At 37.2% G+C, this 24,538-nt stretch overlaps 2 protein-coding genes across 3 annotated transcripts in view; both read right to left on the bottom strand.

The window, feature by feature from the left end:
* LOC114537192 (dystrophin-like) overlaps nucleotides 1-5,450 on the bottom strand; it is a 55,835-nt gene extending 50,385 nt beyond the window's left edge. For both annotated transcript variants that reach the window (XM_028558325.1, XM_028558333.1), the window contains exons 1-5: nucleotides 5,271-5,450; nucleotides 1,742-1,803; nucleotides 1,151-1,246; nucleotides 758-835; nucleotides 573-665 (exon numbers count right to left, since the gene is read on the bottom strand). In XM_028558325.1, coding sequence (XP_028414126.1) covers nucleotides 573-665; nucleotides 758-835; nucleotides 1,151-1,246; nucleotides 1,742-1,803; nucleotides 5,271-5,313 — 372 coding nt within the window. In that variant the 5' untranslated portion in view covers nucleotides 5,314-5,450. The remainder of the gene's footprint in view (nucleotides 1-572; nucleotides 666-757; nucleotides 836-1,150; nucleotides 1,247-1,741; nucleotides 1,804-5,270) is intronic.
* A 6,473-nt stretch (nucleotides 5,451-11,923) lies between these two features.
* LOC114535033 (E3 ubiquitin-protein ligase listerin-like) lies at nucleotides 11,924-24,141 on the bottom strand. The gene is made up of 24 exons (XM_028556411.1): nucleotides 23,989-24,141; nucleotides 23,282-23,488; nucleotides 22,827-22,925; nucleotides 22,415-22,645; nucleotides 22,071-22,123; nucleotides 21,536-21,716; nucleotides 21,028-21,201; nucleotides 20,809-20,943; nucleotides 20,324-20,542; nucleotides 19,937-20,116; nucleotides 18,990-19,556; nucleotides 18,615-18,656; nucleotides 18,322-18,502; nucleotides 17,807-17,958; nucleotides 17,649-17,721; nucleotides 17,021-17,156; nucleotides 16,410-16,551; nucleotides 15,781-16,005; nucleotides 15,121-15,505; nucleotides 14,274-14,584; nucleotides 13,667-13,915; nucleotides 13,181-13,418; nucleotides 12,373-12,450; nucleotides 11,924-12,293 (listed from the first exon to the last, which is right to left on the bottom strand). The coding sequence occupies exons 1-22, from the start codon at nucleotides 24,028-24,030 to the stop codon at nucleotides 13,335-13,337; spliced, it is 4,068 nt and encodes a 1,355-aa protein (XP_028412212.1). The 5' UTR covers nucleotides 24,031-24,141; the 3' UTR covers nucleotides 11,924-12,293; nucleotides 12,373-12,450; nucleotides 13,181-13,334.
* Nucleotides 24,142-24,538: the final 397 nt, after the last annotated feature.

The following is a 24,538-nucleotide window of genomic DNA, read 5'->3' as shown; positions in this document are numbered from 1 at the left end:
GGTTTCCTCCTGTAGTAACACTGGATCAATAAGAGATGATCCTTACTGGATCTCTAGGAAGAACAGTTTAGAACTGATAGAGCTATCCAGTATAAAAAAGTCAGTTTAGTTTAGGTTTCTCGGCGTACACTGGATCAATAAGAGATGATCCTTACTGGATCTCTAGGAAGAACAGTTTAGAACTGATAGAGCTATCCAGTATAAAAAAGTTAGTTTAGTTTAGGTTTCCTCCTGTAGTTACACTGGATCAATAAGAGATGATCCTTACTGGACCTCTAGGAAGAACAGTTTAGAACTGATAGAGCTTTCCAGTATAAATAAAGTTAGTTTAGTTTAGGTTTTCTCCTGTAGTAACAATGGATCAATAAGAGATGATCCATACTGGACCTCTAGGAAGAACAGTTTAGAACTGATAGAGCTTTCCAGTATAAATAAAGATAGTTTAGTTTAGGTTTCCTCCTGTAGTGACACTGGATCAATAAGAGATGATCCTTACTGGAACTCTAGGAAGAACAGTTTAGAACTGATAGAGCTTCCCAGTATAAATAAAGTTAGTTTAGTTTGAATATTACCTGATAATGTAAAATAATTGACCAAACAAGACCCAACGTTGATTTATGAACACCGTCCGCGATAGCTTGACCGCTGATACCAATGAGTTTTATCTATGACAAGTAAAATATTGAGGAAGATCAATCAATCTGAAGATGAAACACAAAGACGTCCTATTGCATGGAAAAACTCCTTGATCACTTACATTATCTTTTTCCAAAGCTTTCAATCCGATCTCAATATTGCTGACGTGATGAACACGCAATTTCCCTTTTTCACGAGGCTAAAAAACAACGACAAGTTTTTATGAAAGAGATGATTGTAATTCCGAAGGATATCCCATTGTCCTTTCGACCTGAAAACTGAAGCTGCATATTCACATACCGTAGAAACAATCGCTTTCAAAAGAGATCAGTCATGTAAATAAGATAGATAAATATATGGCACTCGCTCCTCCTCTCCCGACTAAGTGTCTAGTTTCGTCCCTGCCTAAGGGCTTTCGTCAAACTGACTCTCATGAAAAAGACCCCTAGGCTCAGGACGAGACGTCGAAAATCATCTCTGTCTATTAAAATAGTTGTACAATCCGCTACTTTACCAATCGTTCGTGTCTGAGTATTTCCAAAAGTGTGAGTAGTGCGTGGCCATTTCGTAGATCTTGAAACAGGTCTGCGATCTTTGCTTTTGGCTGGGCCTTGAAAGGGATTACAAAACCTCATCAAGTTACACAAAAGCCATTGGTATTGCAAGAATGCAAGCTATTCTAGGGTATTTCACTGTCCTTGTGTAAGGACCTTTTTACACTGTCAAAGGTAATGTTATCTCAGTTGGAATTTCTAATAGAAAATTCCTATGAGGAAACTAGAAATGTGTTTAAATGAAACTAGAAATGTGGATGTTGAGTTATTTCACCCTGCACGATGTTTGATACTGATCCTTGAATTGATTCCATGTCTAGAATCCATGCACGTAATCCTTAATCTAATCCTTCAGGGTTAATAGTTGGGTGAGAGTTATGGTCAGGTTTAGGATTAAAGTTAGGATTATATTTGTGGATTCTGGGCATGAAATCACTATCCCAATTTTAGTACATTTATGATTTACCGAAGAAAAAAGTTTAAATGTGATGACAAAAGTTTTGCAAAGCAGGGTCATGATCTATGGTGTGATTAGTGGCAGGTGTCATTACCTTCCATAATTTTGAATTGATCCATTTTGTAAAAGATCGTATATGAGCTTCCTCTCTCTCGTCTGCAAAGAAAAACCAACGTTTTTCAACAGATTTGTCCTCGTTGTTTTCAGGAGATTTGAGAATGCGCGTTTTCTTAACATTCCTCTTCAAGTCACGATGATTCGGAAGAGGGGACGCGGAAAATCACACCTCCCCCAACGGACAAAAAGCTTCTCCCCCCTGACACAAACAAAGCGGGAACGCCTTTTCCCTCTTAATTCATGAACGCGGAATTATCGAGCTATCTTCGCATTAGGACGGATTTAAACTATTTGCGCAATGCACTAATTTTTGCAATAATTGAAGGGATTATCTCTGTCTTCAGTGAGCAAACATTTTCTCCACTGGACTGTCAAAAGCCGCAAAACTTAATTGTCTGATATATGACCACTGCATCGATTTCTTAGTTGGCTGGTCAAGGAATTCGAAGAATGCTTCCAACGATCAAAACCGGAGATTTTAACTAGATTGCCGGACATCATAACGAATGAACTAATTGAGATATTTACCTATTATTAAGTTTAATTCAAACACGGCAACACTTTACGTTGTGTTCGAGGAATTTACGTAGGAATAGATGTTTTTACTCAACAAGGTCAAGGCTCTCTACATAGGGAATTTTTGTTATAGGCAAAGCTGAAAGCTGGTTAGGTCACGAAACTAGGCAGAGTAAACTTACGTTAAACTTGAGGACGGGAACGTCAAAGACGACGTGAAAGTGGCGAAAAAACGGCATGGCGTGTCCATATTTGGGCGAATCACGCTATTTATTCGCCATTTTTACGTTGTCTCACTTTGACGTTCATGTTCTCAAACCAAATCTGCGCGGTAGTATGTTTCCTTGGACACAAATGAAATGCTATATAATCACAATGGGTGAAAAGATCTTAGGGCGAGTTTCATCACGACAATTTATACAGAACGATACACGTTTTACGGGATATATATTCCGACATTTAGGGTTCATTACCAAGCTTTTTGCTACTATATATAATACAGCGACAGGGAATCGCTGCAGGAGGATTTTTGACTGAAATATTGTGATTATGGTTATAAAAGAAATGACGGAGTTATCTTTCCAAAGAGTGGTCATGAAGTATGATTGTCTTTGTTTTGGAAAGTGAAATTGAGCGCCATGCATACTCACAATAAGTTTCGTCTTAGTTAGTCAAAATACGTCAACATGGGGGTGGAAGAATCGACTGGACTCAGTTTTGAAATATTAAGGGGGCGACCGGGGCGTCGTTCGAAAACAGTTGCCTGTGACTTAAGAAAGGTGCTGAGGAGAATTCTGGAGAAAGTCTTCCAGTGACATGATTTGATATTGGAGGAAATCGATTTATAACCTAACTTTTTATTAAAAGTTATCTAAATGGCTAGACACAGTTAGATCGTTGTCTAGCCATCAACAGGCATGCAGCACTCTCCACTGTTAAATATCCAAAGTAGGCCAAATCTACGTGCATTGTCGGCATTAGGAGACGTTTTTTTCAAACCACTTAATGACATCTAGGATTGTTCTGGTCAATGTTAGACAAAAAATATTGGCGCATCGGGGGTGCCACCTTAAATGATAGGTTATCAAGAGAAACTTGACGAATAGTTTAACTAACAAACAACAAATGGTGGCATTATAGACATCAAAAGGCCCAGGCTATGGGTCCAATTCGGTGAATTATCAGGTAATAATTTAACGGTCAGGTATAGTTTTGTTAAACCATTATGAAATTGAAAACTACTTTTTCACTTTGATATTTAAAGATTGATATGGTCAGTGTCAGATAGAAAATACAGGCACATGGGGGTGGCAAAACAAGGGAGACTATGAGAGTTTAGATGGCATCTAACAGCCATTTCTCCTCCAAGACGAAATCTAAAATCGTCAGGCGTTAGACGGATAGGGTATATAGGTTAGAGTTTACAGCAGGTTAGTCGGATTTGTGATTGAAATGCGAGGCCAAGATTTTGGATATGGTCTCGGTAGAAACATTCAAATGTAGAACAGGTTTCTGTCAATGTCATGCACAGACAGTCGTTTGTCTACGAATACTTTCTTTAACGCGGGCACTTAAAAAGCACTTCAATTCGCTGCCCACGATAACACAAGCCTTCCCGCACGAAATCAATATAAGAAAGAATTTGAACCGGAGCTTTCAAACAACGACGCCGCGTGAACTCACAACTTTTTCAGACAAACTTTTCTAGACGCGAGCTATCTATGGTTCATTCATTCAAACATTTATTCATTAGAATATAAAACGAGTTTTTCTTTAAAGGAATCAAGAGCCATTGGTGTGTATGGAACGTGTCACACTATATACATGCAGCTAGATGATGTACAGTAGAGAACTATAGCAATAGAGAACGTGTTTTATATTAATTTTAACTTTCTTGCCTTTTGTATATAAAAAGATACTTTAGTATAATGTATGTATATATCGACTCTTATAGTTATAAGGAAATCAATATTTGTTGTTGAGGATCCGAGCTTTTCTCTATGGCTACACAAACGTGTAATCTTTTGAAGTAGTCTGCAAAACTATTTTAACAGTAACAGAATTAAAGCTATTATACATTATCGTAAGTTTAAATTCAATATCGGAATTATGCTCAGTAAACTCTGAAGTTGTTTCAGATGCTTGGCCCGGGAATGTCTAAGCCGTTTGAGTCTACAGCGACTTATTAAATGAATGGTTTTATCGACTCGAAATACGATAAATTAATAAAATTCAAAGCCGCCTGCATGAATAAAATTCGTCGAAAGGGAAGAATATATTTGAAAATGAAAGTTTTAGGAGTATATAAAGCACTTAGCATAAATGTAATTAAAAAATACCTATTTATTTCTAATTGAAATTAAGGTCAAATTGCGGCATACGTATGTACGAAATCACTGCCACCTTTCATATGAATATAGCAACTTTTAAATGAAGTGTATTGTCTTAGACTTAGCTAGGATACGCTGCTTTGAATGCCAATGTGACGCGTCAAGACAATATTGTGAGAACGTTGTATACATCGAACTCAAATAGGAATGCATCAACTATGTAAACAATGAATACTTAATTCGAACTCGTTCTTATTACGTTGTCAGGTTGTACTATGACGAGAAAATTTAGGCGATTAAGCTTCTTAAACGGCACTAAATACACGGACGTTGAAGAATGCCGTGATATTGTGTTCATACCTTGTCTGCATGGCCGTGTCGAAGCGCTTTTGTTAAAATACCCATTTAGAGTAACCCAAGCAAACTCTACTAGGCAGCCCACATTTTGAGAAGCCTCTTGAGTCAAGACACGCTACTATATCGCCTTAGTTTCGAGCGATTTCGGGCAAATTTAAATACAGGTGCAATCGTGAAATGGTAACAATGAATATACCAATGGAAATGATCTTATCACGAAAATGCCATATATATTTCATCGTGAGCTCGTACAATGAACGTTATACTACAAAAAACCGTAATATTTAATAGATATAAACATACCCGCTCTTTTCTGAATGGTCCTGGTGATCTCCGGCGATTCCATAGTTTCTTCAGTGGTCAACTTTTCCAAATTTCGTACGGTATTTCTGGCCTCACGGCTGGGTACATCTTTATCCTCGCGAATTCATGTTGTCCTCGGCAGCGCGCGATACGCTTCAGCAGATAACTATGTTTTCATATGCAAAACGAATTTGCATATATCCAATATGCCATGTTGCTTGTTAAGTGGGAAAAAGGAAGACGTGTATACGAGCGTAATTCGCAGGTCATCGGGTCATTTGGCGCCACGAAATATTCAAACAATACCTGCAATTAATGTGGTTGCAATCTTTGCTCCGTGGCTTGAGGTAAATCGCCACAAATAGGCGATAAAACTATTCGCGGGCCGTTATCGTCAGCAAACAAACTCGATTTTAGTATAATTTTTACTATAAGCGAGTGAGAATGTCCTTTCACCTAAAGAGTATAGCCAGGATAATGCAGAATCGTTGTGCTTTTTTACTATTTTGTACGTAAGCGCACGCAGTTCAAAGTTAGAGACCTTTTGAAGTTTTCATAACGATGGCTAACCTTAGAAAAAGCGTACTATACATTTCCCTCAGAACGAAACTTATATTGCATCGATCGTTTATTTTACATATTGACATAGCCACAGGTTTGAACATCAATGCGTACTTAATTGGCGCTTGAAAACAACCGTAAACCACTACAAAATCTCAGGACCGAAACCTTTCAAAACTTAACTCGAGGTAGAAAGACCTTGGATCTAAAATACTGTGAGGGATTTGGAGCGGTATGTTTAACGAAATTTGGATAGGCTAGATTAAAAAGTTAAATTGAATCAACTGTTTGGAAAGTCGTGCTGGCATGCGATTTTTAAACGCTTGCTAGCTCTTGGCGCCCTACCGTTGCAGTTATATAACTGCCCTGCATGTTAATGAAAAGCTTTTTCGCAGAACCAGAGCATGGCTGTGCATTTTAAAGGTAGGTTACAGTCGCTTTTGCGCATGTACGAGCTTTGTTTACATTTTTTGTTTTGGTCTTAATCCATTTCATTTGCACAACATGAAGTATCTAAGAAACTAAATTAAAATGGAGGATGCATCAGGAGTGGAGCTTTATAAAACGATTCAAAAATTGTCTTTTAAAAGGCAAGGGAATTCAATCTTTTGAAAAACTACCACTCGAGGATATATCGTGGATCACCTCGGCATTTTTGCGCGTGATCGTTTGTAATGAAACATTCAAAAGAAGCGCATAAAACCTATCGGTGTTTTTGTCGCATCCTTTGGTTTTAGAAAGAGCGAAATTTCTACCGTTTACAAACTAAATCTTGGGTAATTTTTTCCAAACACATGCATCGAAGGAGATGGGAGAGCAGCAGTGACCAGATGGTAAGTTTGTAGAGATTTTGTTTTAATTTGAAACAGAAAAACTGCATATAAAAGATGTAATGTTTACTATGATTGTTGGATTATTAAATTTGGATGAAGGATGATAGTGAGCTCATTTCAAGTTAAATTAGAAGTTTATATAATACATCTGCCTGACCTTCATACTACATTGTTATTGCAGGATTCAAAATTATACTCTAATTAAAACCTGTGAGATGAGCAAGACAATCATGTTGCAAGGGAGGGGCTATAGATAGAATTTGGTGAAGATGACAAATAATGAATTCCCAGGTGGAACTATCAACCATACCAGAAGGTGTTCCAGTGTAGCAAATGTGGCTGTTGCAATCCTAAAACATTCTGGAGTCTGGACCTTTACCATGTGTTTGTTACAGATAGTTAGATCTCCTCACTAAAGGGAGGTTGTCTTAGATATTTTAAAAGAAGAAACTTGGGTAATTGGCACCTGTTACTTATATGTATTTCAATGTGCAATGCTTAAAACATATATTACACCCTCCCTTGCTTGCTACCACTGTAAATTTTAATGAAAATCCTCAGCATGTTAATGGGATTAAGTCTAAAGTCTTATGGTAGTGTTTTACTTCATAAGGAGTAAGCCATTAAATTCATATATCAGATATTAAAATATAGATGTATTGAAACACAACAAATAGTGCATTGATTTTTCTACTGTCTTAATTGTTTATTTTTGATACACTAAAAATTAAAGCTTGATGGTACTATATGTCTGGGTAACTCTGAAGCAACATTATTTTATCTGCTAATACAATTTGGATAGTTCAGTTTAGGATTGTAAAATTTACTTTCTCTTTTAAGTGGAGTACCTTTCAGAGCTTATAAGTTCCGCCTACTCAGAGTCATAGTTTCTAAATGATACACACTTGCATGTCTGTAGTCCACTTGACTGATAGGTTTTATCAGTTTTAATTAAAGGTGGAAGGACTTCAGGATATGTTTGCTGTGAATTTTGCTTTTGTTGTAACTTGTAAAACCAATCTTTCTATTAATTGTTCCCAACTATAGCCCTTAAAAACTGGACCTAAAGAAGAATTATAATTATTAGTCTCATTCCAATATATAATTAAGAAATATAATAAACATATAGTATTATTGTTGAAAAATAATAATTTCACATATAGTCACTTTGATTTATTTTCCACTATATAAATTTGAAATTTTACAATGCATGTTACCTTTATTATAAAAATATGGAAGATACTCAACAATGCAGCTTAATACAAGCAGTGAATATCAGTCATTTACCAAGAGATTTTTTTAGATTAGTTTATGGTGAGTGGTGATCCCATATATGGTTGTTATATAAGCTGATTTCTTGCAGATGTATTAGATAAAAGTTAATACGCAGTTAAAAACCATCAATCCACAAGTACTGTACCTTCACGTTTAGTTCCATCAAGGAAGATACATACGTCTTTACTCTTCATGACTTATTGGAACTGTTCCGTACATTCAGACTAGCCTGCGAAGCATTATTATTAGGAAGTTTTTTGTGCGCCGGAAATACTTGTGAAAACTTGATCCCACGCGTGCCAACAATAACACCGATACTTGCCACCAATTACTCGCTCTTCCCAGTAACAAATTACAAATAGTTTTAAACTCGAGTCGAAATGCGCGCCAGTAATAAATATCAAGGATAAAGGATTCGTTCCCCAGACATGTTGCACTTCAATCTTTATTTATGCTTCATTTTAAAACATTTGTTCGAAGCCATATTCACGAAAATACACTTCAGACGCATCTATTTGAGATATGAAATTGATTCAATGACTGTATCGCTTCTTTTGATGAGAATATTAATAAGCGTTGGGAACAATAAAATTTTTCACTCCCGTGTGTCGGCCATCTTGCCCGAATTGTGAGCACTAAATATTGCGCAATGTTTTGAAATTGCAAGAATCAAAACAAAGTGTGAGCACACTTCGCACGTGCGCAGAAGCGACTGTAACCTACCTTTAAATTGAAACGAAACGGTAGTGATTTAGGACTGCGTTTATTTGATGGCTGCATGGTAAAATGTTCGTTATCTTACAACGTATATGTATGCATGTTATCTGAACACAGTACTTTCAGTTCTTTTCCAAAAGGACAGAAAAAAATCGGAACATACTGTACTTACATGTAAGCGAGTTCAATATACTTAAGGGGGTTCCGCTGGTCGATGGCAGCGCAAAGCAGCTGTTCCAATCTACCTCAATTCGAAGTACTACTTACAACGCCCAGTTGGTGCCACTGGGAACTCTCCTCCGAGAAAATATGTTTTTTACGAAACCAATGGCTTTGGTTAAACCTTTTAAACACTATTTCGACTGAATTCGTCGAGTGTTGCAAGTTTCTCGATAATTCTATCATTTCTATGCATGCTTTGGTTCACTTCACGAAGAGCTGAACAGCGCTAGACACGATAGTGGTATTTAGACTATGACTATGTGTGCATACGGCAACGTTTTCGAGCGTTTCCACATTTGTTTTCATACCGAAACGGTTTCAAACACCGTCAATTTACAATAGAAGTTGAAGCTAATTTAACATATTGAGCATATGTTCCCGGCTTGGATCGTGCATGTGGACAGGGCGTCTTAACAACGACGCAAGTGTGCACATAGCCTTAATAAATGCTTTTTTTAAGATGCTATATATGGATACATCAATCACCAATGAATATACTGTGGGAATACTCAAGCCGGCAAACACGAGACAAGGTTATCGCAAGTTTTTATTTCTAAGATACGATAAAGAGAGTGAAATATGCATCGTGGTGATTAATGTGAATTGTTTGTATATAAAAAATACCGAAATGTGGGCATTTGACGTACTTTTCACACTCGCACGATTAATGTGTTTTGAACCGCTCATGCACCTTTTCCACATCTCAGAAGTTAAACGGCCAAGCTTATGGTGGAAGATATTACTACAATCCTGAGAATGGGCAATCACTGTTGTTTTGAAAGGATGACAGAATGTTCTTCCGAGGTAAGAGAGTTACATGTTTGATCAAAAACATAATTCTTTACGATTTGATTCTTTACGAGTCAAATGTTTCAACATGCCACACTGAGTCAGGCAGGAATGGTTATCTTTCGAGGAACCTTTTTGTCTGCAACTATAGTGAAGTTTTCTTGTTTAAAATCTTATACTTTTCTCCCGCAAAAGAGCATGTTAACATCGAAAAGAATTATAACTTTGATGACAGAGCAAAAAACTCGTCAAACGTATAAGCCACTCATATCTAAATTGATGTCACATAAAAAACATTTCAATTTTTTAATTGATTCAAATTCGCATAAAATTATTGTTCGTAAGATTGACATCCCCGCCATTTTTTTCACATTATGGCGAATAGCGCTGTCCAGCCTTCTTCGTATACAGCAGGCTCATCATTCTTGGCCGGCGGTGAACTGATTAAAACTTCAGCACACATCGTCCTCAACATCTCCCCCTTAGTTTCAAAAGAGGTTTCGACACAAGGGACATGTAGAATTGTTGCTCGTGCTAAACCAGCGATATAAACAGGCCGAGTGAAATTTTTTCTTGCACGTTTTGCAAGAAAGTCTGGGCAGCGAATAGTTGGAGCCGTGGATGACGGAGAAGCATATCATGCAATCGTCCAAACCCTCGAATTTCTTATCCACGTTTCGTTTCCATAATAAAAGACCATCGAGTATCGTACCATTCTGAAAAGCACGTTAAACGGATCAAGATCAGGAGATGATCCTTGCCGGACAACCGACAGTTTAAAATGGACGGTTCTAACTACACAAGGTAAATTTTGGTATCCACTAATCCCATGTTCAGTAAATCCTAAATACCCGAATTTAATCCTTGAGATTAAGTTAGGATCGGATTAGAATTAGGATTAACGTTAACATAACCAACTATAAACTTAATGTAAAACCTAATCCTAACCTTAACCCTAATCTAATCTCATGCACTAAATTTATGTATCACGTTTTAGTTTTGAAAGCGGAAACTATTGAATAAGTTGTATTCTTGTATTCCTTGCAGAAGAGAAAAAACTCTCGGCTCTGGCTACTTTTGTCTCGAAGATGCTGGTTCTTTTGTTTCAATTAAAACTTTATCTAAAGCTAGAATCGTCCACATAGTTACACAGAAAGAATATTTATAGTACCTTATGATCTTATTCAACCCCGTACTTCGGTTGCTTTTAAAGTTCGGAGTGAATCTCGTATGAAAAGTAAAACAAGGCTTCACTTACCTGATGCATTAGAAAAGTAGTCAGCTGCATCACCCACAATCTCCATTGATTCAGTTTCACGCCAACTCTCTTGCCGCTGGTCACATTGATCAAGCCCAGTGGATAACTGGATGATAAGCCAACGATGAGTTCGATTGATATATCTTCAATCTTGTAGTAAGCGATGACCTCACGAGTGCTGGATCTTGTCACAATCTCCATATTCTCGTACGTTGTTGTCGATTTTTGAATAATCTGCATTTCCTTGTCGCATAGCAACGGCGAAATATATGATGTCGTGTACCTTGCAAGTGAAGAATGTTATTAATTTTACTTACTAAAAGAGGAAACCTAAACTAAGCTAACTTTATTTATACTGGATAGCTCTATCAGTTCTAAACTGTTCTTCCTAGAGGTCCAGTAAGAATCATCTCCTATTGATCCAGTGTTACTACAGGAGGAAACCTAACCCAAACTAACTTTATTTATACTGGATAGCTCTATCAGTTCTAAGCTGTTCTTCCTAGAGGTCCAGTAAGGATCATCTCTTATTGATCCAGTGTTACTACAGGAGGAAACCTAAACTAAACTAACTTTATTCATACTGGATAGCTCTATCAGTTCTAAACTGTTCTTCCTAGAGGTCAAGTAAGGATCATCTCTTATTGATCCAGTGTTACTACAGGAGGAAACCTAAACTAAACTAACTTTATTCATACTGGATAGCTCTATCAGTTCTAAACTGTTCTTCCTAGAGTTCCAGTAAAGATCATCTCTTATTGATCCAGTGTTACTACAGGAGGAAACCTAAACTAACTTTATTTATACTGGATAGCTCTATCAGTTCTAAACTGTTCTTCCTAGAGATCCAGTAAGGATCATCTCTTATTGATCCAGTGTTACTACAGGAGGAAACCTAAACTAAAAGAAACTTACTTTTCAACAACTAGAGCATTTTTCTTCTCTAAATTATTCCACCAGAGCCTAACAAGAGCTGGCAATGTTCTCAGAAGATCATGATAAGTCTCAAACGCCAAATTATGAACAAACTCTTCCGCTAACAAACATTTCTCTTCCAAACTCGAGTCCCCTGCGAACCGCTCGCTCGGTTTTTTGGGCAACATTCTGAAAACGATTCCCAGCAGTTCACTCAAGAGTTTCTCGCGCCTCAAGTAATTAGCATATTCGGCGCGTAGCTCCTCGTTCGAGTTGGCAAAGTGCGCAAGAAGGAGTTTCCAGGCCAGAAGGTACGTACGAGTGGTGTGCGATGCCTCGCTGTCTTCTTCCAAACCGAGACTCTCTCCAAAAGGAACTTCGGCTTCAGACAAGATTAAGGTTATCTTGGCTTGGTTTCTTGAGATTAACTCGATCAGTTTAGGCGGCGGGGATCTATGCGCAAGAAAGAAGATATGGTAAAGGTTCCCATGCAATATACAACATGATTTTGTGAAATATGTTTCAAACCAACCTGCAAGGATCATCGTGAGTTTCTTCTGTGCTTGATTCGCCCTCGTTTTCCTCGGGAGGTCCAAGCGAAGGAATGACCCTATACAATACAGGAAGTTTATGGTGGGTTCATTCAGCTATTACCTAAATCCTAATCTAGGAAGAAAATTATGAAATTCAGCACCACAGTCTGCTTATATGGTATACTGGTTATATCATATATGTATATAGAATATGGTATACAGGTTATATGGTATACAGGTTATATGGTATACAGGTTATATCATATATGTATATAGAATATGGTATACAGGTTATATAGTATACAGGTTATATAGTACACAGGTTATATGGTATACAGGTTATATCATATATGGTATTCAGAATATGGTATACAAGTTATATGGTATACAAGTTATATGATATACAAGTTATATGGTAAACAGGTTATATGGTATACAGGTTATATCATATATAGTATACAGAATATGGAACATAGGTTATATGGTATACAGATTATATTATATGGTATACAGGTTATATGGTATACACAGTAGCGTAGCCAGCCTGTCGATTTGTCCCGCTATGCTAATATTTTAGTGTTCACTGACTGTGAAAACAATATATTTCTAAAGACATGAATAATTATAATAACTCGAAATTTACATAGCGGGACAAAATCGTCAGGCTAGCTACGCCACTGGGTATACAGGTTATATCATATATGGTATATAGGTTATATGGTATACATCCAATTTTGTGTATTGTGACACACAATGGCCAATACAGCAATATGGCCAAAAATATTTCATACAGAAATGATATATTACCTCAGCAGGAGTCGATATGCCCCTAACTGGAAACAGCTGAAACTCGACTCCAAATAATGTGAAAATTTCCTAACAAAATGCACCTCCCAACTTTCCGCAGTTTTTGGGCTCGCATCAGTACTTGATGTTATGTATTCTTTAAGGTTTTCTGTGGTCAGGTAACAACAAGCGGATGAGATGGTCTCACTGAGCCGATGATGGCACACCGAGAGTTGTTGATCTCCGGAAATATCTGCCTCTGTAAGAAAAAACGCAGTAAATAAAAGTCGAGTTAAATCATTAAATGAGATCACTATAGTAATTTATCTGTGCAGTACATTCATTAATCTTTTTCGTACAGGTAAATATAGGGAGGTTTATGGCTAGTTCTCGTTCCAGTTACAACAGAGATCACTGACAGACATACAGGCCATGGGGGGTGTGGCATTATACTAGCTAATAGGAGAACATCTATATCTGATATTTTGACCAATCATTGTACCGTACCTGCAACCCGTGACCACAGGCGAAGGAGATTACCAGATGCTGAAACACTAAAGAACTCTCGCCATTCATCAGCAAGTTTCTGTAACACCGGTTGACCCGGGCATCAGACGACGAGACATTCACATCTTTTTCTACCTTTTTTTCTGCGGTTGTTTTAGGCAGAACCGTGCCAACTGCCTCAATCAGTCGACAAACGTGATTCGTCATCGCACCAACACGAATACTGACCGCGTCACTGTCTTGACAACTCTAATTAAAAGGATTTATACAAGTCTTCAATGTGGGAACATTACTCAGTACAGCTGAAAACAACATCTTTAATTTGGTATCATTTCAAAGTTTGGTTGCAAAATATTGTTAAATGCCAAAAATATAGTCCTCGGAAGTTTGCAAGTCGATTCGTCGAGCGTAATACAAAAATAGACAAAATTTACAAACTTTGCTGAACTTAATTTTTCACATTTTCCAATGTTAAGCGGTTAATCTATGGAAGTGTAATAAATCTAAAATACTCTTCCAAACTGTTGTGATAAATTTTGCATTTCCTTCGTCAAGAACTTTGTACATTGTACACTGGGGAATCATTATAGGAACTTCAAAACTGTACCTGTAGCCAATCCAACATGGAACAGAGTATCATATCCCACATTTCGCTTTCAAGATTCTCGGAATAGTTCACGACGGCCATCCTCATAATTCTCATAATAGCCAAATTCAGAGAAATCTTCGATACATCCTCATCATCCAAAGAGCAACTGAACAAGAGAAGATCTGTGATTTCCGATTGGCGAGATTTGACATCTTTGAGTACTTCAAGGAAAGTCATCTGACACTCCATTGTTGCTATCTCAGAATCCTGGGACAGATAAATCCATCTTTCTAACGCACTCGAAAGAATGCAAAGACAATACATCAGGCCTAAAGTGAATGAAAGGATGAACTAAGAACCGGTGCTGGTTATTCAAAGACTTATTTAAATACGTTTCTTCTAACTTATCTAGGGCCGGTTGAATAAAACTCTTTAACTACATTTTTCATAGTTAAATCCTAGGCCAAATCTGTCCCTACCTACAGTTAAAAGTTAACTAGTCTTTTATACAACTGACCCCTGGTATACGGAAAACGGCCAGTTAGTTGCTAAGTCAAAATTGATATTGATGTACTTATTCTTTATAATATTCTAGGTAATGATAGTGTAATAGGAATAGTATACTAATAGTTACACATAACTACAATTACCGTAGTATTTAATTATAGAAAGTGATTGAACGTAACTAACTCTTTATTGATTATTATGGTTCATTGTTAACTACAGTTATTTACATAGTTTTATTGAGATGCATGTTTGTTAGTCCACAATTAAGCAGATTACTCATGAAAAGTTTTATGGTGGAAGAGAAGTTAGCTTTTTATGATTTACTTCGTGCTTATATATCATCAAACCAGGCCCTTACCTGTCATATCACTTGAATCAATCTCCCTCAACATCTTGGAATAACATTCCACAGTAAGCTTCAAGTTGTAAATCGAAGTGTCTTCTTGGAGTAAACATTGCATTGTCTGTAATTGCTGTTCGCTGTGGTCACCTTTCTCGCACACCAAAAGATCAGATAAAATATCCGATAACTTTTTCTTTTTCAAACTAGCTGAGATTGATGCTTTCAAAGTAAGAGACCACACGCCACCTTCAGACTTTGACATTGCATGTAAACGCCTTAGGATAGCAGCACTGGATGCGTTTGTCAACGTATCGAGCAGTGGTTGAAGGTTCGTCTCCATGATGTCAAGTGGGGTCCGGAATGATGGACCGTCTTTTATGTAGAGTGTTTGCTTCAGGTGCTAAAGATTATCAAAAGTAGGATAGATTATAACACTTATGAGAAAATTTCACAACGTATGTAAAAAAATAACAGGTAAAAAAATTAAAAATATGTCAGAGAATTTGACATATAATATGTAAAAAAATTGAACATATGTAAAAATATTTAACATACATATGTAAGAGAACTTTGTAAGAAAATCACGATGTATAAGAAAATTTAACATTAATTGGTGGTAATAAAGACTTTAGGCGTGTATAAAAATTTAGTGCGAAAATATTTCGATCAACTTACTTCTCTTAACCAAAGCATTTCAATTAATATTCTCCACACATTTCCATCAGCTTCTTCGCATTCAGGAAAGCATTCTTTTTCAAAGCGTAGTTTAAAAACGCGGGACAGAAACAAGCAAAGCATTTGATGTGATGTGAGATGCTCTGAGCTGGTGGTACGTCTGGTGTGTGGAAACTCTGTGAAACTCACGATACCATCCAGGAATGGAATCACTGCCCAGGTAGACTGATGAAAATAATTAAAAAATCACATTTTGAATAAATACAGGACTAGTGAACTGTACTGGGGCTTCTCTAGCCTAAGTTAAAAGGGGTTCAATATAGGGTTGCAAATTTTTGGTATATCAGTTCAAATTTTGGGGAATTATGTAAGTAAAATTATTACGCAACTATATATTTCGGTGTTCTTGGGAGTTTTTGTCTTCACTAAAGCTCTAACAATCTACATGCAAGCTGCTAGCACTATCTCATTTTCAGGTTTTGTCGAATAATATTAACAGTTAATGGGTACACTGATCAACTGACAATGTACCTATGCACCTATGTACCCCCTATTCAACCTGTCAGACCCTAGATAATAATGCCAGAGTAATACCAAACCACTACAATGTTAATCCAGTCTTCGCTAACCTTGGCTAACGTGTCAGTTCTTAGTTCATCCCAGTCCGATTCTGACGGAGAAAGTTTCGCGACGATTCTCCCAAAATTCCCGTTATCACTTTCAGTCAACGACTCAATGATTTCCACAGCAGCGTCCGTGAAAACAGCGAACCTGCATGGAAAAAAAAGGTTCAGATCTGAACTGTTCTTCTTGGAGATCAAGCGAGAGATGTCTCTTACCAATTCAGCATTAATGAAAAGGGCAGACTGAGCAAGTTTGTATCGTTCACAAGCTCCAAAACTATCAATAAGTAAATTAGCTTGTAGGTACTGTACACTACGTAAAGGCTGGTTTCCACTCAGGAAAAATCTCCTTTGGATCGGAACGGACAGGAAAATTTCCTTTGTCGTTGAGTTCTCAGGCGGCGTTTATACAAAGGAAACTTTCCTGTCCTGTCCGATCCAAAGGAGAATTTTCCTGAGTGGAAACTAGCCTTAAGTATTTAATACTGCAAAGCTTTCGGTCCATTCTTCAGTGCAATTACTTGAAAACACATTTACACACGTCACTTAAATTTTAGTTATTTAGAAGAATATTATTTCTAAAACTATCGTCAAAAAGACATAAATCACGGACTCACTTTTCAAAGGTGATGGGAATATTGGAACAAAGAAAATCTTTGATTTGTTGAGCAGCTTGAGATATGACCATGTCCAACCAGGAGCTGTCGTTTATGGCAGTGTTGATTAATGAACCCAAACACTGGGAAACAAGACCTGTGATGTTTAGAAATTAAGGTTTATATAATAAGGTTTGAATAAGGGTTAGAAATGTAAATATATCCAAAATGGGAGCTCTGATTTTGGATCTGATAAATCTAAAACCGTTGCTGTCTGTTGCCGATTATGTTTCACCAGAAGGATGCGTCACGAAAGCAAAGATTTCACTCGACAGTGGAAGAGTATTTCTGGGTTTGAAAACATCATTGAGCAAACTAAATCCAAGGGCTTCTTTTAGGCAGGCAAAATGGTCAGACCGGTCATATTTTGAATTGAAATCGAGTATTTCATGAAGAATTTAGCGATTAAAGTACATTTCCCGTGTTAGGCAGATGTAAATAACGATATACTTGAATGCAGACTTCTTGACACACTCTAAAATACCAGTAATCTGTCTGTTCTGAAATCAAATAGGACCAGTGTGGCCGTTTTTACCGTATGGAGGAAAGCGCCCCTAGTTAACTGCCAGTCTGCGAAAATCACACTCACTTTGTTCTGATCCTTGAAGTTTTAATTGAACAATATCTGCCAGAACTTCGCCTAGAAACGCTTCATTCTTTACCTTAGAAACAAAAGAAAAAGATCAGTTGAATGAGCTTCCCTCGAGCCTATTCTGTGTGGAAAACATATTGTAGTTGACTGCATACCTGATTGGCCGTGATTTCGATGTTCTGGAAGTATTTTTCAACGAGTTTAACGACAGAAACGATATTTAACGACGCGGATTGGTTTTCTTGCGAAAGGACGAGGTGGAAAAGGTGGAATATTTCAGACATCGAATCCTCGCTGAAGAAAAACTCTATGAAATAAAACAAAATACAAGGAAAAGTAAGAAGATTAAGTTTTACTTGTTTCCATATAGCTAACTGCAAAACAAAATTGAATTGGATCTGACAAAGTTGGATTTTGTGAAGAGACCTTAAAAAAACGGTGTTACACAATGCAAATTGCAATGCAATTCTAATTTTGAGGGATGTTAATTTGTAAAGAGTGTTTGAAATGCTAAGAAAACGTTTGCAGATCGTAAGAAATGTTCGTATTTGACAACTTTAGATGCCTCAGGAGTAGAATTGCATTGCAAGTTGCAAAGAAAGTTGCATAGTGCAACACCGCCTTAAAAGAGTCAAGTACTTGTAGTATACGTTAACTACATACTACCTACCTAGTAAACCCGAATGTACAAAGCACAGTTCTAGTGTTCTCCAAAGGTATTCCTCGCCATTTTTGTCTTCTGTTTCTTCACAGGAGCGAATTAAGAAAGACTTCAACACTGCCACAAACTTAGTTCCAATGTGATTTCCATGCACGTATGACAGATACAGGTAATATTCCGCCTCAAATATCTAAACAACAATGACAAGGAAAAAGTTCCAATAATTTCGGAAGATTAATAAAACCCATAATAAATTGTACTTATGTAAATTTAAACGCTGCAGTACAAATTAATTAAGTTACCTCGTTAATAATGAGATACAGCAGGTTAGGTGACGAATTCATCTAAAAGAATGCGTTGAGTTACAGAAAGAAGATGCGTATGACTTCTAGAAGCTAACCGAAGTAATTTTCTAGAGATCATACATTTAGATGCATGGGGGACACTTGTGTTATTAACTACACTTCTGTACTTTCTAGAAATCAAGTAATATGCTATCACCCATTAATCTAGTTCTATCATGTAGGATGACACTAAGTTCTACTTGATGAAAATCTGCAATATAAAATCTAAAAATTGAGGTATAGTTTTCTTTTCAAACAAATTTCATAGCGTACACCATATAGGCTTGTGTACTTGAAGTATTCCTCCCACATGTCTTCAATAGTTCTGCTTACCTCGAAAACGCGTTCAAACAAACATTTCTGGTCGTGTTCTTCAACTTCAGTTAAAAGCATGAACAGCAACCGTACTGAACACGAAGTCCATTTTTCGCTCGCAATGCGATCAATTTTCTTCAGGAGAGGCAGCACCAACTCGTTAATACAACATATACTAAGGTTGGAGAGTTTAGAAGTGTCTGAAAAGACTGTTTCATCGAGATCTTCTTCCTTTGAAAATGACCGAAAGATCTTAAGAATGTCTTTTAGCAAAGATGTGGAGAAGAATTCTTTGAGCAGTTCAGTTACAAGTATGAGGTCAGCTTCGGAGTTTTGTGACCAAACTCTTTCGAGAGATTTACAAACGGTTTTGCTCACGGTGGCCAGCAGCCTCCCCCCGTAGAGTAGGTTGACATCAGAGGCCTTTGTAGGTCTTTTAGTTACGGTATTTGCCTTGTGGCGTTCATCGTCGTTGTTGTCTGGTTCTTGGAAACGAACTCTGGATGGTTGAGATTCTCGGAATGGTTGATTTGTTTTGAGACACGACAGCAGGTTAGCAATTGACTGGAATGTTGTAGCCGTGTCCTAGGTACAGTGAATAAGACGAAAAGAGACCGCTAAGTAAGGTATGGTATGGTATGGTAACATGGTATGGTATGGTATGGTAACATGGTATGGTAACATGGTATGGTATGGTATGGTATGGTATGGTATGGTATGGTATGGTATGGTATGGTATGGTATGGTATGGTATGGTGTGGTAACATGGTATGGTATGGTATGGTATGGTGTGGTAACATGGTATGGTATGGTATGGTACGGTATGGTACATGATATGGTATGGTTTATAAAAAGTTTATGGTATGGTTATATGTGTATGTTTTTGGGAAGAGTACGTGGTATTGTACAGTATAGTATACATGTATATGGCAAGTTTGTGGTATAAGTAAGTTGTTCAAAATCACCTTTTCAAGGCATTCAGTTTTATCGTGAATCAGTTTACCAAAACCTTGCCAGAATTGGTCTTGTATATCAGCCATCTCAGTTGTTCCTCGCAAGAACTCTGCCAAACGCTCGTAGAAGAACGAAGAAGATCCACGCATCTGTGTCTTAGGGTCGAGCGACATCTCAACAACATTCATCAGCTAAAAACAAAAGAAAAAATTTAGAAAACTGCATCATTATAAGATCTTTAAAAAGTGCACATTTGCGTGCGATGTAAAATGGATTTGAAATAACTTCGACTTGGTTTTATTCTGACGTAAAACCAGCCCGTGAACCTGTAGATTTTTGAACGTAGACTTGTCTTTAATCTGAGTGTAATGATAGCGAAGTTCCAAGTCAATCCATACCGTATTAATAACGTGAGTTTTGAGCTGTTCAACATCATCCTGATTGATCTCAACCTGCCATTTTCTTGATTCAAATGTCACAAAGTATTTGACGCAGTCCATGAAGGAGGACAACACTGCTTTGCTTTCAGAAATACTTTGTTGTGTTTTGTTCAGTTTGAAACCATCCAAAGTTTTCTCAAGCAACTTTTGTGCAAAACCAGACCTCGGGGAAACAACCTAGGAAGTTTGAAGCACTTTGAAAACTCAGGCTTTGGGTTTCTTAAAGTCAAACCATGGATTAAATTCAAACTTGAAGTCAAACAATTGAATTTAATTCAAACGTAAAGTCAAACCATAGATTAAATTCAAATTTAAACCATGGATTAAATTCAAACTTAAAGTCAAACCAGGGATTAAATTCAAACTTAAACTATGGATTAAATTCAAACTTAAAGTCAAACCATGGATTAGCTTTAAATCAATTTTTTTTTCATTTTTCCTACCTCCTCGGGTAAAGTACTTATAAACGGCAATACGCTGATCATGACGACATGAGCATTGCCATACGCAGCATTTGACAGAAACTGCCAAAACTTTGGTAAAACAGCTTTTTCCATATTCACATGCTTCCAGCAATCCTAGCAGAATAGATGTGAAAGCTAGTTTAATTTCAATTTCCAACTGTAAATGAGAAAACATTCCCCAAAGTCAGACTACAGTACCTTCATGTTACTGACAAGTTGCAATACAGCCTCCCACAGCGGACCAGAGACTACGGCATCTGCTTCATCTAAGGAGCCCAAAACGATGGGACATACAGAAGTTGAACACAACTCAAGAATGCTCGGTTGTTTCTGACAGTACGTGGATATCAGGGAAAAGAATGCTGCCTTGATCTAATAGCAAAGGAGGAATGGATAGTCAAACAATTAGCACCTGGAGTGATGTTTCATAATAATTATACAAAAGGTTGATTATTAATCCTATTAAGCATACCAGGAACCATTAGTGGCTTTGTTTAATGTTTAGTATTTCAGGTGTAAAGTGTCTTAATTTTAATATACATTACAATGTAGCTTTGGGAATGAGTAATGTAATTATAAACTGGCTTTGTTTAATGTTTAGTATTTCAGGTGTGAAGTGTCTTTCAATATACATTACAATGTAGCTTCGGGAATGAGTAATGTAATCATAAACTTCAAAACACGGATGAATATCAAATGTTCACACCTGAGGTGATTTGTGTCGGCCAAATTTCCAAAATTTCTTTTCGGATGTCAGTCTTGTGTGGTGATGAGCAATTTCATTTCTGACGTCTTCATCCACCATCTTGAGAAATTTTCCAAGAGCCTGCATTGATGATGCAATCACTCGAACATACTTGGCAGCTCTATCCTTTTCATCTACAACACTACATTAACACAACATTTGATTAGATCAAAGACACATTAGAAAATTTCCTGGAGAGTACACCCACCTGAACCTCTCTCTACCCTGTCCTTATTCACAGTAACACGTGTAGACACTAGAGATGACTAGTAAAGTCTATTCCATCAATCATGTGTCTTATCTACATCACTACATTAGACTACCTGGCCAGACCAACAATAATTTGAATGCTCTGGATAAACTAATATTCTGGCAAAGGTCTTTTGAAAAATATTTCCAGTTCCGTCAATCCCGGATTGATAGTGCACACTACAGTAACGACATGACTGTTACAGAAATAGCTTTGCTTGCTATGCAACTATGCATTTAGACTTACTCTGCATCACTCAATGTGTCTGCCGTTTGGTCCATGAGATTATCCACCAAATACTAAAGAGGTTTAAAACAAATATTTCAGAGCCACCACAGAAGAGGGGCTCAGAGATGCTAATTCTTAGTTGCCTACGATTTTTAATTGTAGGCAACAAATAGTTATCGACAACAAATAGTTATCGACAACAAAATGTTGATAACTGTGGAGGCTCTCAATAATGGTACAATACAAGTAATTGTTGAAAAATCACTATATTAGTGTATGAGTTGGGGAAGAAATTCCTTTTAAACCTCCCTCAACCCACCAGCCGGCCCATACACCAGTTGTAGCCAGACATGTCAGTATACCTCATTGATTTCTTTCTTGCAAAATCCCAGTACTTCAGCCTGCTTGCTGTCTGTGAAGGAAGCATTGAATGCATTCTGTGCAGCTGTTGCAACAGGTAGATAAGTATCGCACTGCGAACACAACCATACACCCATGACACTTTTCAAATGTGGTGCAAAGTTTCTGCCAACTCTCGTTGTCATTTGATTCATTGCATGTTGTGTGGCTTCTCTAACACGATAATCTATATCCTGCACAAACATAAAGTTCTTCATTTTTTGTTCATTTTTTGCATATAAAGTTCATCATTTGATATTGCATACAGTGGATCATTATCTAAGTGCACTTTAGTTTAGATTTACTTTATATAATCCTATAACAAACCCTCACTACAATAAGGTCATATATTCCTTACATATTCCCACAACTTACCAAAGCAAGCTTGTTATACAATCGTGGCCAATACTTCAACACACCTAACACTGCATTCATGTCACCTGTCTTACACAACTCTCCAAATTCTTGAACAGCCTAAAACAACATATTACAATTTTAGTTTCTACAATGAATAGATTGATCTAGTTTTAATACAAGAGAAAACTTAAACTAAACTAATTTTATTTATACTGGATAGATCTATCAGTTCTAAACTGTTCTTCCTAGAGGTCCAGTAAGGATCATCTCTTATTGATCCAGTGTTACTACAGGAGGAAACCTAAACTAAACTAACTTTATTTATACTGGAAAGCTCTATCAGTTCTAAACCGTTCTTCCTAGAGGTCCAGTAAGGATCATCTCTGATCTCTTATTGATCCAGTGTTACTAAACATGAAAGCCCTATCAGTTCTAAACTGTTTCTTCCCAAAGAGAAATCTATACATCCGTACCTTGAGTTTAGTGACTGCATCTCGTTTGCTTAATTTCTTCATTACAACAAGGAAGTCTGAATGAACTGAGGCTTCAGGATTGTCTGTAGTCGCAGGTACAAATTGTAACGAACTCCCATCTGGTGATGACCCAGCATCACCAAATCCCACAAACCCCATAAAACCATCACGAGATAACAGCTCTGCAGCACGACCACTGCTTGAAGGCTGAAAAGCATGGCATGGACCGAAGTGTTATTATATATTACCCGATATAGGAAACCAATGGCTTCATCTGGTGATGGGACTGATGGCCTTGTGCTGTGCAACTTTTAAGTTACCAAGGTAATCTCTAATTATCATCAACTGTAGAATAGGGAAAGAATGGCTAGGAATAAGCCTTTACCAGTGCCCTTCCTGTCTCAAAACGTCTCAACACTAACTGCTAGAAGTGTTCCTAGCGGCCATTGGTGTATTTGAGTAAATATATGGGGCTCAGACAGTCACGAAGTCATGTCAATGTCACCATTGCAAAATGTTCCTAAATGGTGTCCTTCTCCTAGGAAGCTCTGCCTCCTCATTCCAAGAACTGTCCCACGCTCCCCAGTGGTCTCTTATCCCCCCATTAGTGGTCAAGAGGGCACAGGACAAGACATAGATATTATCATATTACATCACAACAGTCAACAGAGCGAATTACAGTATGAAGTGAACACTCCATCCTATACCTTCGTATTTCCTTTAGTTCTTTGCTTTATCCTTCCACTCATTGTGTAATCTTTGCCTCCACTCAAATTTTCGCCATAAACCACAAAATTATTTAAGGAAAAACGACAAATTTACTCAATTCTTTCAAAATATATAAGAAGAAAACGCCGCCATCTTGGATTTCGCGACAATACGACTGGAAAGTGGGAACTAGAAACTTTAAATTGAAATTTGAAACTTTTACATAAAACTTTTACTTTGTAAAAATCATATTTTTGCCTACAACTTTTATAGTTTTTCTTTCAAACTGGTTCAGAACCGCATAACCTTATACTTATTCAACTTGCCACATTTTAATATTAGCGTTAAATGAAATATTTTCGATGATGTCATGTGAAAGTCTAAAATTAAACTGAAATGGGTACAATGACTACAATGGGTACATTTTGAACAACACTGGTTCAATGCTGTTACCTGATGGAAAATTGTAAATGCCAACTACCAAGGGTTTTTCCTATTCAAAATTACCGAGATTTTATAGCCTGTTTTCTACTCTTCTCTATCTCGTAC

The sequence above is a fragment of the Dendronephthya gigantea genome, unplaced genomic scaffold, assembly GCF_004324835.1.
Source record: "Dendronephthya gigantea isolate DGI-Jeju-01 unplaced genomic scaffold, DenGig_1.0 000002F, whole genome shotgun sequence".
Classification (NCBI taxonomy): domain Eukaryota; kingdom Metazoa; phylum Cnidaria; class Anthozoa; order Malacalcyonacea; family Nephtheidae; genus Dendronephthya; species Dendronephthya gigantea.
Note: the sequence above shows the minus strand (reverse complement) of the source record. Positions and strands in the feature narration are given on the sequence as shown.

Bases quoted from the DNA above. Each gene is read 5' to 3' on its own strand.
- LOC114535033 (XM_028556411.1), bottom strand. From the start codon at position 24,030: ATGAGTGGAAGGATAAAGCAAAGAACTAAAGGAAATACGAAG. The intron at 21,202-21,535 runs GTGTGAACATTT...CTTTGCTATTAG, and splicing joins GCCGACACAAATCACCTCAG to ATCAAGGCAGCATTCTTTTC. The intron at 13,419-13,666 runs GTACGGTACAAT...TTTTTCTTACAG, and splicing joins CCTGTGGTCACGGGTTGCAG to AGGCAGATATTTCCGGAGAT.